General features: G+C 44.8%; 3 protein-coding genes across 3 annotated transcripts; all 3 read right to left on the bottom strand.

Annotated features, from left to right (window-relative positions):
- Positions 1-1404: 1404 nt before the first annotated feature.
- N7495_001566 (transcription factor domain-containing protein) lies at positions 1405-3546 on the bottom strand (the record flags this gene model as incomplete). The annotated part of the gene is made up of 3 exons (XM_057204236.1): positions 1405-2727; positions 2798-3342; positions 3384-3546. The coding sequence occupies 3 exons, from the start codon at positions 3544-3546 to the stop codon at positions 1405-1407; spliced, it is 2031 nt and encodes a 676-aa protein (XP_057068309.1).
- Positions 3547-4481: 935 nt separating this feature from the next.
- On the bottom strand, positions 4482-6251 carry N7495_001565 (putative MFS transporter; the record flags this gene model as incomplete). The annotated part of the gene is made up of 7 exons (XM_057204235.1): positions 4482-4594; positions 4647-4778; positions 4838-5234; positions 5293-5516; positions 5576-5636; positions 5690-5818; positions 5883-6251. The coding sequence occupies 7 exons, from the start codon at positions 6249-6251 to the stop codon at positions 4482-4484; spliced, it is 1425 nt and encodes a 474-aa protein (XP_057068308.1).
- A 1114-nt stretch (positions 6252-7365) lies between these two features.
- On the bottom strand, positions 7366-8985 carry N7495_001564 (glycoside hydrolase family 72 protein; the record flags this gene model as incomplete). The annotated part of the gene is made up of 1 exon (XM_057204234.1): positions 7366-8985. One exon carries the CDS (start codon positions 8983-8985, stop codon positions 7366-7368), a length of 1620 nt encoding a protein of 539 aa, XP_057068307.1.
- Between the last annotated feature and the right edge of the window lie 5669 nt (positions 8986-14654).

The raw sequence follows: 14654 nt of genomic DNA, 5'->3' as shown, positions 1-14654 counted from the left end.
TGATCCATTAGGGACAAGATGTGTGCCAAGGTTCGGTTCGATAGTCTCATCTCTTCTAACGTAATTCAAAGGTTGGAAGAGGCTTCGTCGTATCAAGTCAATCTTTCCCGGGACCGTCCCGATGTCTATGATATTGCTTTCAATACTGCTGGAACACTGGGATACTATTTCCTTCACGACATCGAATATTTCATTTCTCTTCTTCTGAAGCATGGGAAGAAAGAAGTCTCTTGTGCTTTTTTTTGAGATTGGGCCCGGAAATTCTACCGAGTGAAGATCTCATCCGGAGACATCTGGTTCCAAAACAGGAGAACATATTGCCAGCTACTTACTATTGGCTATGCTTGCAAACACTAAGCCTCAAGTTCTTCCAAAGCTTTTCAACACATCCCATGAGCTTGACAGCGACATCATGAGTGCTTGTTATACGGGGCCTTCAGTGGCTGCGGTCATCGTGATCTTCTTGAAATTTTAGATGTATAACCCAGTCGCCACAGGAATAGGTTATGGTGACAAAAGTAACTTGTGCACCAGGTTCAAGCACGTCTTCTATTGATCAGGAATAAGTTTCTGCTGCTCGCGAGCGACATCAAATTTGTCAGCTCTGAAGTTCCCAGAAGCTCCTCATTACCAATGGTGATTAGGTATGCCTGAGAGTGTTGACTCATATCAAGAACGATTCTGTTCTGGTCATAGGAAATTGTCTCGATGCCTCAGTCTAGCGGCACCTTGTTTAGAATTGATCGTCCATAGACACTTCATCAACAAGCGCTGTCTTTCAAGAATGTTCGGGCTGGGTGATTACGTTCCCATAAAAAAGCTGTAATCTATTTTTCCGGAGAATAGGTACTAGTCCCTTGGTACTCAACGGGGCCTTATTGAAGGGGCGTGGGGGTATATAAGTGGAATTCGCATTCGAGCTGAAGTGGTGTCTCTTTCAGAGACCTTAATATAGATCAGTGAAGATGGAAGTGCCAATCAAGCATGCTTCTTGCCAGCACATATTCGGCTCGTGCTAATAGTGCATTGGCACCTGGGCACTCTTTCGCAAAAGCATAAAAGCATACCATCGCCAAGTTTTCAGAAAGTCAGTCCTGATTGCATTTAACATGTCTCATTGCCAATATTCAAGGGCCAAAGTTTACTAGATGATTCGCGAATCTCTCGTAGGGCCTTCGAACCTTGGAATGCCCTGGTGGTTGGGAAGAGGGAAGGTTTTCTGGGTTACGTTTCCTCGAGTGCAGTCTCATAGTGCATGAAGATAGGATTTGTTTGAAGTGAATCTTGGAAAGTGAACGCGACCTCATCGTGCGCGAGAGAGAAGAATTAATTGATATACATAGAGAGCCTTGATTAATTCTTAGGATCATAAAAATGTTCATCCAACAACCCCTTCAAACGCCCTTAAAATTCATGACACGTATACAGATTCTCGGCCTCATTCAAGAAAGTATCTACAGGATGCAATAATCCAAGATCGATATCAGATTGCGCAAGAAAATCCTGCATAGTCGGCTCTAAAAACGTCATTGCAGTCGTATAGCCACTGATAGTATCCCTAGCATAAGGATCAGGGCCGTGCGGTTGAGCGAGCATATCGTTTTCCGTCGCGAGCACTGGACCAGTCATTATTCCTGGAAAGTTTCCTACAGTGGACATGGACAGTGTTGAGGCCAGTCTAGTCATAGACTCTGGGCCTGAGCCTGAGGCTAAGCCTGGTTCGGTGGAAGTTGAAGACCTAGGTACGGGATTGAAAGAGCCAACATTAAGGTTATTCTCAGACTCTTCTCCTTCGCGTCGTAGCTGATTGGTTCCTCGGTACGCATCGAGACAGTTCTTAACCTCTTTTAGGTTATGGTAGAATTCGGACGCAGCGAGATTACCGTTCTCAGACATGGATCGGAGGAGATCTAGCGCTGAATCAAAACTGTTCATGTCATTAGGGTTGCCGATGGGTACAAAGCTGGACATGGCTAGGATCAAGGCTGAGGAAAACAGATAGTGTGCGTGGAAGTATCCAAATGTAGGCATGGTTGCCGTGATCCATCTCTTTATAATAATCGTGTGTGAATGGCGAGCCGCATGTATACACGCTTCACTAAGTGTTAAAACGGGTTGGGAGAGCGGATCCTGGTCGGGATTCGTGGTATTGTCTTTGCGAAGTGTGATAAGGAGATGGAGGAGTGTAGGGCGAGTAGTCAATATGACACATTGGTTAAAAGCCATGTGCAGTGAGACGACCGGTTTCTTGCACGATTCCAGATCCTCCATTTTGATACGCAGACTTTCGGGTAGGGTGTCCACCCAATTCTTTAGCGATTTAAGGAGTTTCTGCACACGCTGCAGAAAAGTCTCTTGGTATTTGCGCCGGCTGTATAACTTGGTGATTGTCTCGCCGACGATTCGTGCTAGATTGATATTGGCTGTCATGTACGCTGTGTCAGAAAGTTCTTCATCGTGGCGCCAGCGTGGGGAGATGGTCGTTGGCATGTCAACGTGAATATCTTCTTCTAGTATCTGCATAGGAAGGCCCATCTTGGACCCCCATGTCCGGTCAAACATGTAGATTGTCCACCAGATCGCGATGCGATGCTGGCGCTCGACAGGGTCTATTATTTGGGATTCAGGGATATTGTGGTTTAAGCCGATTGTTAAGCTCATTCGCATAGCGTTTCCAATAAGCACATAGGCCGAGTGACGTCGATTAAGGTAGTAGGAAAACAAGGACTATCTAGCATGAGCAACGATACGAGGGGCAGATTTGGTCTTGGTCCTGAGTCTTTGGAATGGAACTTACTAGGAGTAGCAAGGTCTCCAAATGGGTGATACTTGTCCGCTCAGGCAGGACCTGCACTAGACTTAGTGCCCGTGCAAAATACGCTGTGCCCGGCACGCGTACGGCAGACATAGGCTCTGATCGAATAGAATAGGCCTGTCCGAACGCGAACAAGGCAAAGAACTTGCACTTGTTCGTAATGCAATCGAAATCACGGGTCTGGTAGATTTCCTCTAGTTTTTCCAGAGTGGACTTGCGCATCATGAGGTGATACAGATACCCGATCTGGTGAATCGCGATCCTAACCAGAAGTCGGGCATGGTGTAGACTGGGCCACTGGTCAACCTCGTTAGCAGCGGCGGCAATGGTCTCTTCACGCTCCCACTGCGTTCGTGTAATATGAGCAGTAGTATTGTTCCCCGTGAGGAAACGACGAAGGCGAGTCGCAAATGCTGAACATGCTGCCTCGCCGATGTAGATGGGCGGCGAAGATGGGTCGTATCTGTGGAACCAGGCGCGATCCCCAATTATTGGGTTCTGGATACTTGTTGCGTCTGGTGCATCCACTGATCGAGATTGGGGTCTTCAATTGTTTCTGAGTACTAACTATGCTCGTTCAGGATAATGTTGGGTTCATACCTTTCCAAATTGGGAGGATCGTTCATCTCGGTCACATCGGCCGAAGTAACGGACAGCTCTTTCAAGCGTTGATTTTCAGCAAGTAATTGATCGAGATAACTATCGAGTAGATAAAGCCTTAGCCCTAGCATTGTAAAGGTCTCTGCGAAAAAGTGGATCATACTTCTCGCTGACTTTAACCTGTCGATCGCGAGAGGAATAGGTACATTCTTCGGCGCAGCCCACGGCAGAACATTTACTGCACGGCTGGCCACCAGTACATTTAATCTTGTGAGTATGGCATCTCTGGCACCTGTATTGATCATTAGTATTTTAGTGTCGACTTGAAACTGGATGGGGTTCAACGCACGCGACAAACTTCCTTTTCTGACGGGGACTGTCTGTATCATCATCAGCAAAAATAGACTGTCGTTTCAATCCTGTACTTCGAGGCATTTTGTCTCCATTCCGGGGTCAAACGGCGTTGATTGCGTAAATGTGAAAGTTGGGGTTAATATCGGCGGAGATGAAGTTGTGGCCGAAATCTCGGTCGGTTTACCGAGTTATATCATCCTGCCCAATCAGGTGATTGTGTCTAGTTATATACAGTGCTGTACGCAGTAAATACGTACCACTCTTCGGATAGTAGTGCTCCTTTAATAAAACTGAGTCACAGCGACCTACATATCTTGTTAGATAGATTTTGCTAATGATGGATATTAGCATACGACAATATCGGATAATAAACTGCCAGGCGTAACGTATGGGTCTTCAGTGATCCTCGGTGAATCATTAGACATGAGCCTTTTCTAGTCTAGACTCTTCACCGATACTTTATTTTCGCACATGCATATTACGGATCTTACTTTGGAATCTTGGTTGACTGTTAGGCAACTACCTAGGTAGGTATGATCGAAGTTAATGACGGTACATCGAGAACTCAGCCTCGTCAAACAGAACATTCATTATTCAAATGTATTATTATTATAACTTTTATTTCATCTCTATTCATCAATCATCCAAAGGTCTAACTCCTCTATCAATGCAATGCAAGATCATAATAAATGCAACTCAATCCGTCATAATTTCAGTTTGTGGTGGGCTTGATATCAAGCTTGCGCTCAACCCATCGTTGCATTTCCAGTCCCCATCTAGTGATAATGAAGACATTGACACCACCGATAATAGCGAAGAAAACACCTAGAGAACAAATAAGAAAGGCTCATATAGATCTACGATAGTTAAAACTCACATATTGTAAATGTCCAACCGACCCCAATTACACCGATTAAAGGCTCCACGGCTGCTGTTGAGCCGGCTGCGAACAAGTATTGTACTAGATATTTACCACTGATCACCTCAGAGCGAATATGTGGCATGACCTCTGGTAGTTCATCAGTAGGAAACTCATTGGAAAGGTGTACGAAGGAATCAGAAACTTACCGGCTGAATACGTGTTCAGGCCATTGAACGAGCCCAGTAGTCCTATGCCAGCGCTGAAAGCAGCGATGATAGGCACGGCCATACCGCCGACCCCCTCTTGTAGAGTCCAGCTATAGATCAGAGTCGAGGCCGGAAGGACAGCAAAAAGAGTAGCGAGACCGCTATTCAGTCGATCTTGAGGCAGACGCACACCATTGCGCTTGCGGATCCACTTGATAACTGCACGATCGGACAACTTGCCACCCATGACACTTCCAATCAAGAAGCCCATTCCAGGTGAAAGGTAGAACAATCCACTGACCAGTGGAGAGGTTAAATTGAAACGAGGGTTGAAGATAGTGCGAACAGAAGTGAGGAGGGCGTATTGGAAAGTTGAAAGAAGGCCGCAAGTGAGATGCTATTTATGATTAGTCTGGACTTGAGAACTCCAATTCCAAGGCTGACTCGATACTCACACAGAGAAACACGTTTGGGTAAATGAATGGGCGGAGGATGCGTAGAGGGTTGAACATGTGTAGAACAAAGGACGCCTTAATAGGCTCTTTGGTCTCAGTCATTTTCTCGAGGACGGGTATGAATAGAATCGAGAGAATGAGACCAAGTGCTGACATGCCACATTGGAGCCAGTATATAATGCGCCAATGAGAGAAAGTGACAATTATACCACCGATACAGGGGCCTAGAGATGGTTAGCCTTTGAAAAGACCTTTATGAACCTTAGAAATATCTCGTTCATACCAATTGCAGGTCCGCTGACAGAACCAACCATCATGACACCAATCGCAGTACCCCTGACGACCTATAAAGCACACATTAGTAGCCCGTCAATAATAGGATTGATTGAGTACGAACCGGCTCGTAGATATCGGCGATGATAGTATTTCCAGCAACCATGAAAAAGGTTCCAGTGAAGCCACTCAGGATGCGCATCGCAATAAACATGTGCAAGTTGATAGACAATGCCGTTCCAGCAGAACATCCCTAATTACCAATTAGCTCCAAGTTTTTTGGTTCTAATCAAGACATCAATCGATTCGGTACTCACACAGAGCACAACAATAGCTGCATTATAGGCAACTTTCTGACCAAAGATCTTAGTAATAGGATCCCATATAAAAGACGAAAGACCCATAGCAATAAGAACACCGGAATTAATAACATTGAGAATTTCCGAACTCGTCGAAAACTCAGACGCAATCTCTGGTATAGCGGGCAGCAACGAAGTACTGGAAAACGTAACACCCAGCGTCATCCAGCTGACAATAAACAAAATTAAGCATTTGCGCCATGTAGACAAATCGCGTGCGCTCGATTCAATTGGTTTTAGACAAGTCTCCTCTGAATCAGATTCTTGCGGGGAATGTATTTGTGTGGGCTTTTGATCCCCAGCCTCGAGATCTGAAAGGGAACCCATATTGGAAGGTAGAGGTAGAGTACAAAAAGGGAGGTAGAGATTATAGAATTATAGTATATCGCATGTCTTCTTGGTGTATTCATGGTAGATATAATTAGATTGGCGATCAGGCACTTTTTGTACAGGGTCTCCTTCGGCATCTTGTTGGTTGCGCCGAGACTAGTTTTATCTAATTTTTTCTAGTGGATCTCAGTGACTCAGTTCGGCTTCGGGTTCAACTGCCGAAAGCAACGCCCCATTAGGCATAGGTTCGTAGTATAAAGTACGAATACTGGATAATGGATGACAAGCTGAAGAAACTGTTGATACATGACATCTACCTAATGTAGCACTGTAAATTTCTGGTATCCAGTGAAGCCAGTTTGTGTGCCCTAGAACGGTTGTCAAATTAAGCTCAATTACTTTAACTATTTACACCATCGGTCATTTACTTATCGTGAACTAGATACCTATTTAGTCATCAAAAAATACTACCTAGGTATTCTAAAGTTGAACGAGTGCAGTTGACACAACATCAGATAGTTACTTCCTATAGACTGACCACAGTCTTGGAACAAAATAAAACGAAAATTCTTCAAAAAATAATGTTTTCGCGCCACAACTTAATAGAGAAAGCCTATGCCTTCCATTTTGACTATACATGGACTAGAGCTCTCCCGGCCCGGGGTAATTAGCCCAGTACCCACCTGGGCAGCACCTGGGCACCCAAGATCCACCCGGGCACTGATACGTACCTAGTTAAAGAGGTAAACAGGTATGGCCTAGTGATACCCGCGGACTCAAAGCGCTGGGAAAGCATCATTCTAGGTTTGATACACTGCTTCTTAAACAAGACAAGTTACATGTAGATAGGCATATTGTGTATCTTTCAAGTTTCATAAGTAGAATTGAATAAAGTAAAATTTGATACTGGGTAGGTTAAATGGAGCAAATGATTACCTGTCCAGTAAACAAAAGAGAAAATTACATACAAACAGATGACATAAGAGTTAACACTTGCGAAATACGACAGGCGCCATTTTGTGCATGTTGCATGAATATAATCATGCAAATAGGTCACCAAATTTCAAGATACACGGCAAAATATTTAAGGGAAAACCAGCTGAATACCAGCTTACAGCATAATCATAAAAGCACCGGAGGCGATGGCAGCAACCATGTACGCACCAGCCTGGAAGATACCGATGTGGACAGACTGGGGCACGGTGCCGGCAGCAACACCCTTGGAGGTGGAGGTGGAAGCAGAGGAGCTGGTGCCAGTAGCGACAGCCAGGGTGCCGGTGACGGATCCAGTGCCAGCGGTGCCGGCGACCTTCAGCTGGGAGGAGCATTGACCGGTGGCAGAAGTGGCAGCCTTGGTGGTACCGGCACCGCTGAAGCCACAGGCCGAAGAGCCCTTGTCGTTCTTGATGTAGTAGACGTTCATGGCCCAGGCGAGCTGCTGGTTTGTATCACACATAGACCAAGCACCGTACTCTCCGCTGGTGGCGTTGGTCTTGATACCGTCGGTCACACCGTCGATGCCACCGAGGTAGTCGAAAGTGGACTTGGACTTCTTGGCGCTGATGTCGCTGACAGGAACACACTCCAGGGAATCGTACATGCAGGAGCAGAGGTCGGCATCAACGACAGGAGGCAGCTTGGAAGCAGCGAGCCAGTATCCGGCTTCGACAGTGGGACAGGAAATTCCAACGGTAGTTGATGGGGTGTAGCTGGCGCTGTTGACACCGGTTGGAGTAGCCTTCTGGATCTGCTTAGACAGGTTGTCGAAGTCGGATAGAGTGACAATGTCGGTACCAGAGGTGCTGACCAGGCCGTAGTCATTATCGGTCTCATAGTACATGTAGACGATACCACCGCTCCACACATTTTCCATCTGGGAGCCGTAGAGAACGGGAGTGTCATCGAACTGACGAGGAGACTGGGTGTTGCAACCGTATTCAGAGAAGAAGGCAGGAACGGGGTAGTCGGCAAAAGTCTCGGTACGGTTCTTGTAGCCAGAAGAAGCGTATGTCTCCGAGCTGCTGCACCACTCGTAGATATTGTAGCCAAACATGTCAATGGAGGAGGTTGAATCGTCGCAAACCAGGTAATCAGAGATCTGGTTACGGACAGTCTCGTCATCATCGGTGGCGTAACCAATAGCCAGAGAGCTACGGTAGTTCTGCTGCTTAATGTAGGACTTCATATCACGAACGGCAGCCTTGACAAAGGCCATGCTGTTGGAATTTGTGATATTGTTGGCAACCTCGTTACCGGCAAAGAAACCAATAACGTTGGGGTATTTGGCGAAAGCGTCCACGACGGAGGTGTAACGAGAGAAGATGTCGGAGTTCCACTTGGGGTCGGCCTGAACGATGGACTCATCGGGAGATGAAAGATCGGAAATAACATAGATACCAGCATCGGCCAGAGCGGTCATACACTCATCGTGAGAAGAGTTGGGGTTGACAGCGTAGGTACGGACGACGTTGGTACGCAGCTGTTTCAGGTATGGAATATCGCGCTTGCAGGAGTCAGTATCGGCGAGGGGGTCAACGTAGTTAACGGAGGCGGCACCACCACTACCAGAGCCACCACCGCCATCATAGTCAGGCTGGTAGGCGACACCACGGATATAGAACTCGGTGCCGTTGTTAGAATAAAAGAACTTGGAGCCCTTGATTTCAATGGCTGGAACAGTAGCGAGGGCGGAGCCCACAAGGGACAAGCCGGTGATGAGTGAGTACTTCATCGTATAGCAAATATGAAAACGAAAGAACGAGTGGAATGGACACTCAAGCCGTTAGATTAAAAGCGAGGGTTTTTTTAGGAAGAGAAGTGAAAGGGAAGGGAAGGCAAGAATAAGAGGGAAGGGGAAGAAGGATTCAAGAGGTTGATTGGGTCTCGGATGAAGTGGACTGGGTTTCTTAAAAAAGGTCGGGTACTCCGGGGATACATACAATGTCCACCAAACTGGAAGTACCTATTTTTTTTAATGTGTACATGAAAGGTACATGGAAGATAGGGCTATGACGCTATGTAAAGTGTGTTCCCGGACAAGTACCTAAAGGGACGCATCATCATGTGGGCTGTGTCAGACGAAAAGTAATGATTGGCATAATAATAAGAGCAAAAAAGGAAGTGAGACGAGAATCATTGAGCATAAACAGGGTAATTGGGCGTAGGTACTATAGACCCACTTAGATTTAATATGGATTTTCCCTGAAACATTCAGTCCCACTTTCCCCCACTTTTTTCCCCTTTTTCTCTAATTCCTGTTGCTTGTGGCCGCTATAAACAGCCATTACGCAGATAGTCACTCAAGGGTCCAATAGGGTCCAAAAGGGGATTTGGACCGTCAAACCGGAGAGGGTTGTTCCATTTTGACTGGTCAATATTCCAGTGTTATTTTTCTTTTCTTTTCCTTATCTTCTGTTTGTTCGATGAAGCTTTTCGACCACATCTTCAAAGGCTGACAATTTCAACGTGAAAAAGCTTGTCTATATGCCAAGGCCGATCTACACCTGGGCAACTCTTGTTTTAACGATGTCATATCATCGCTATCACTACAACTACAAGTTATTTGAGTTTCTAAAAAAAAATAGATATAGCACGAAGTCATTCTACGCTGATTGTTTGGTTAATCTAGATATAGCCGCCAAGGTTCCTAACAGATGATGTTCCCATTTACAGCGAGCTCGGTACTATATCCGATTCGAGTACAGGTAAACAATTCTACCTATGACAAACTCCTAAGAAACCTTGGGAATTAACAGTTGCCTCGTGGAGTAAAGTAAACTATAGGGCCATAACAATGTCCTCTAGCTGATACGACTGGGCAATGGGGCCATCGTCCCGTGTTAATCCGCCCAACTGCCGAGAGCAATATGTAGCTGCAAACTTTGACTTGCACGAACAACCTTCAGCTTTAGAAGCTTCTCTTGTCCAAAGGAAGAAAATAGCCTTCACATGTACATACATTCTGACAGCTGATTTAATTGCTACCTAGGTAGTGATCAACAGAGCCGATCATGGAAAAGGGCTGCCGAAGATATTCCGGTCTTACACACTAACCCCACCCCCTCGAAACCTCACAGGAATGAGTAACACCATGGGCTCTGTGAGAGTATCTATGTACGCTAATGGCAGTTATGAAGATCTTAATTAAAGACCTCCCGAGTCTCGAGGTTGTCGTCAGCTTGATACGTACCCCTAGAAGTGACTGAAGTTGCATATTCAATCCACCTTGGTATGTACCTAGGTGGGAATCAATTTTAAGGTTAGGTACCTCCATGGCCAGGTACAAACACTCTCAGGCCCTAAGGAACTGTCTACCTAGGTGACTAGAATATGAGTTTTCCCACTCCTACTCATAGTAAATGGGAGTTTTGCTGAATTCTATGTATTCCACTCATTTTATGCTCATTTCAAGTTCATTAAGTAGATGTTCTCTTGAAAAACACGTCATTCTGTCATTTCTCACTTCCTTCGATCCCAATCTCCAAATACTAGGAGGAACATCTTGATTAAACCAACGGCAATTTCCAAGAATATCAGTTAAGCAGTAAAGATGTTCAATTCGGCATGATGCGCTTTGAAATACTACTGCAGTAGTCAGCGGATACTCCAGTCTAGTCATAGCTATTAAAAAGATGGAAGGAGATTTTAGCAAGGCTTTCTTGATGAAAAAGTAAATAGATCTGAACTGATAGCCAAAATCCCATGTTTTAGTTCTTGCTCGCCTTCTTTAGCAACAGCTGGTGAAGTCAGTGCTCTAGGATACAGTACATCATATATATGTAGCTAGTTCAGATTCGAGTGGCTATCATTAGGGCGGCGAAGTAGTCAGGAAACACACCAGCATTACTGCATTCTTGGTAGTCGACTAACTCAAATGCTATCGACATAGAAAATACCATCATAGAGAAAGCCGCCGGCGTTCCTCTATTTCAACCTTAGGACAGTATGATTGAATTTGATAAGCTGTACCTAGGTAGTTAATCAAAGATATGACCTAGATCGATGATTAGTTTTCAGCTATTTCCAGGGTTGTTTCTCTTTCTACGGAAGACTATACCGTGAGGTCTTTGAATAGACATAGGCTTGATAGTGCACTTGATCCATCAGAATATTTCTTTATCAGACCTTCCTATGACAGAAATTATAATACCGATATATCCCTAAACTTTAATAAAGGACCTTATGAGTTCTCTACGTATTTTGATAATTTATGTACTTGCTATTTTTGGGTATTTAATCTCAGTCCTTAACATTTCTATCATAAGGCGCGAATTTGCTACAAATATTCCCGTGGACCCTATGTGTTCCGAGAGTTATTCCTTTGATACGGAGAAGTCTACAAAGTGGGCATTCTTACGCTTTATATATATATATATATATATATATACTGTCGGTACCCCGGTGGGCATAGCAAGATTGGTGAGAGGCTAACGTCCACTTCTAATACCTATTGCAGGTTGCGCTTTACGCCCCTATAATATCTTGGTGTTCTCTTGAAGTGGTTGTAAAATCTGCTTTTCATTCATGGTGAGGACTAGCTATTTATCTTACAAGTTGCTCTTCTGTCTGAGACGAATGTGTTCCATCGTCTAAGATAGGAGAGTCGGTGAAGACGGGACATCCTACTTGTATGCATATTGTTCAAGGTTGTTGCTTGATGCACTCCGAACAGGGGTTCGTGATGTGGTCTAAACCGGGGTGTCGTTGTCCGATATCCCAACACATACCTTCAAGGCTGATAGATGTTTTTTAGAATTTGTCGAACCTTGAATTGTTCAAAAAGAAAATGCTCTTTTTCCTTCACTCAAAGAGTAGATCAATATTCATGGACATCAATTCTCTGAGCATTAAGTTTGGCATATGGTTTAGGTACACACGGAAGAATATATTGTACTACAATTGGATGTTATTGAACAAAAGAAGCAGAACGAGTATTTATTGGCTACGTAAATTGAAAGCTTTGCTGGAGATAAATCTACAGACAAAGTGAGAGCTATATGGCCTTTCCCGGTCAAGGCTGGAATATGATCACTAAGTATCACCTTCAGCTTCAATCTTCCAGCCCACCCTCTGAACCCATATAAGTCCGTATGCTAGCTAGGGCACAGATGAGTCTGTTACCACCTGAACACTCATTTCTTATCTCGGCATAGGAAAAGCTCCAACACCATATCCATAGAGCAAACTTTCTAAGGTAAGAAACCCTGGGCTTTCCAAGGTTCTTTAGATAAATGACTTATCCTATCCCGGGGTATCTCATCTAAATTTCCAAAATAGCAACTTGTATATCACTGCACCCATGATAATTCTTTTTACAATGACGCACGTTCAACTTACTCTCCTCTCACTGCAGGCTCTCACTCTAACTCTTATTGAAAGGCTTTTGCCGATATCTTTCACTTTCAGAATTTTTCAGAGTATCTACATGCATTCCTTCCCATCCCATCTTCCATATTTAATTTCTTATCATCTCATCTTCCTTTTTCGTTCCTCGTCACCTTCGACTTTGAAAAGTTCTACCGTCTTCAAATATATCCTCTAAAGCAACCGAAGCGTCAGTTTGCCGCATATGAAGCGAGACAGACAATAAATCCGCTGGTCTAATATCACTTCCAAGGTGAGAGCTTCAATTCTGATAACTTCACTTGACTTCGAGAAATAACCTAAACCACATCTTCTTCTACTATGTATTTCATACTTTCTCATCAACTAGCTTCAACCGAAACTGGTCCAAGCTAAGAATCGAAGTCCAAAGCAGCCGAGAAGCTTTCGCCCGCACCAGTGGAAAATTCCATGGCTAGGTACTCCGAAAAAGCCGCTGGTAGAAACAAAGAGGAGTTGCAAGAACTCCGAGACTTAGTCCAGAGCGCCTTATGGCTCAGTATCCCCAAGCTGTAACCGCCAATAAGCTGTCTTCTGCGCTCCACCCCGCATTTCTTGGTAGCCTGACCCTTAGGGCTGGGCACTTGTTTCTTATCTTCAGTATCACCAAATCCTTTGAACAAAAATGCTTAACGGTCTTTTTTTGAAATGGTGGACTTTTTTGCCGCGTCTTATCCCGAGGTCATCTGAATTTCCAAGGACAAATGCCAACCTGGAAATTTTCCTAGGTTGCATCGCTGTATCCATGCCGAGGTGATGTTTTTCCCAATGATACACGCTCAACTTACTCTCACCTTAATTTCATCTTACTTTAATCCCGCCCTTACTCTCACTTGACTTTCACTTGGGGTTATTTGAGGTCACATGATCGACCTTCACTACGTTTATCTCCTCTCTTCTCTTCTCAACTAATTCTCTTTTTCTAACAATTCTTCCCCCCTCATCCAACCATCTACCTACCTACCTCAACAAACTGAGAAATACAGTCCCAATTCTTCGGATATTCAACTTGAGACATGTCTTCCTTCCTCAGTTGTGATGCCCCTGTAACATGATCTAGCAAACAAGGTAAATTGCTCTCCAAGGTTGCAGCACCTGGGATGATGCTCATGCTGTTAAGCTTATTCTGAGGTCTGCGTCCACCACTGTGTCACTGGGTCACGTGGGGCGCACGCACATATGTGCGACACCAGAAGCGGGTTCTCATCAGTGATGGCTAGAACCCACATTCCACAGCTATAACACTATCTATGAACGCTATTGGAGAGACCTGGATCAAAGAAGATCATTCAGAAGTATGCTTCATAGCATAGCGAAATTTCTCGAATATCTCTACCACTAATGGAAACGTCGTGTGCTAGGTATGATCCCTAGACGCACGCAAGAGTGCGAGTTATCATCATTGTGGTATCCATCATTTGGTGTGTGCGAACGACTCATGTAGGATGTTCTATATAAGGATATGGCTCACGCTGTGGATTTTATTATTGGACATCTCAACCCCATGAGAATTGACGAAAAGTGGAGTGTAACTCCCCCACCAACACCGACCTGGCTTTATGCAGTTATCTGCGACAGACGAGAAGCAAGGCTGGAATTGAGAACATTATGTTGCTGCGGCTGGGTAGGAAACATCCTTGATTCCATACATCTACTTCACTGACTTTGATTGAAAATATTTCAGAGCTGTCAAGCCCACTCACTCATGGTGGATATGGAGCCCAGCCATTCAAGGCTGATACATACTGTTCACATCAGGAGTCCACGGGTTTTGGCTGACACAGCTCACCAGGAGAAGGCCGAGAAAAGTGGAACATGCGGTACCAGTACCTCTCGCCGCGATGGGGAGACGAAGAGGAAAAGCGACTATGTGGTGCCAGAACCTCTGCTGCAATCAGTGCGGTATTCTGGAAAAGCCAGTGGTTCTTTACACCAGCTACTTGTCAATCACTTCACTAGGCAACACTTGGTACCGCTTTTAGAGAGACCTCTGGCGGATGTAATCGATTCTTTGTTCGA

The sequence above is a fragment of the Penicillium taxi genome (genome assembly GCF_028828555.1).
Source record: "Penicillium taxi strain IBT 34144 chromosome Unknown utg000001l_segment0_segment0, whole genome shotgun sequence".
Classification (NCBI taxonomy): Eukaryota; Fungi; Ascomycota; class Eurotiomycetes; order Eurotiales; family Aspergillaceae; genus Penicillium; species Penicillium taxi.
The sequence above is the reverse complement of the archived record's forward strand: the minus strand, read 5'-3'. Positions and strand labels throughout refer to the sequence as shown.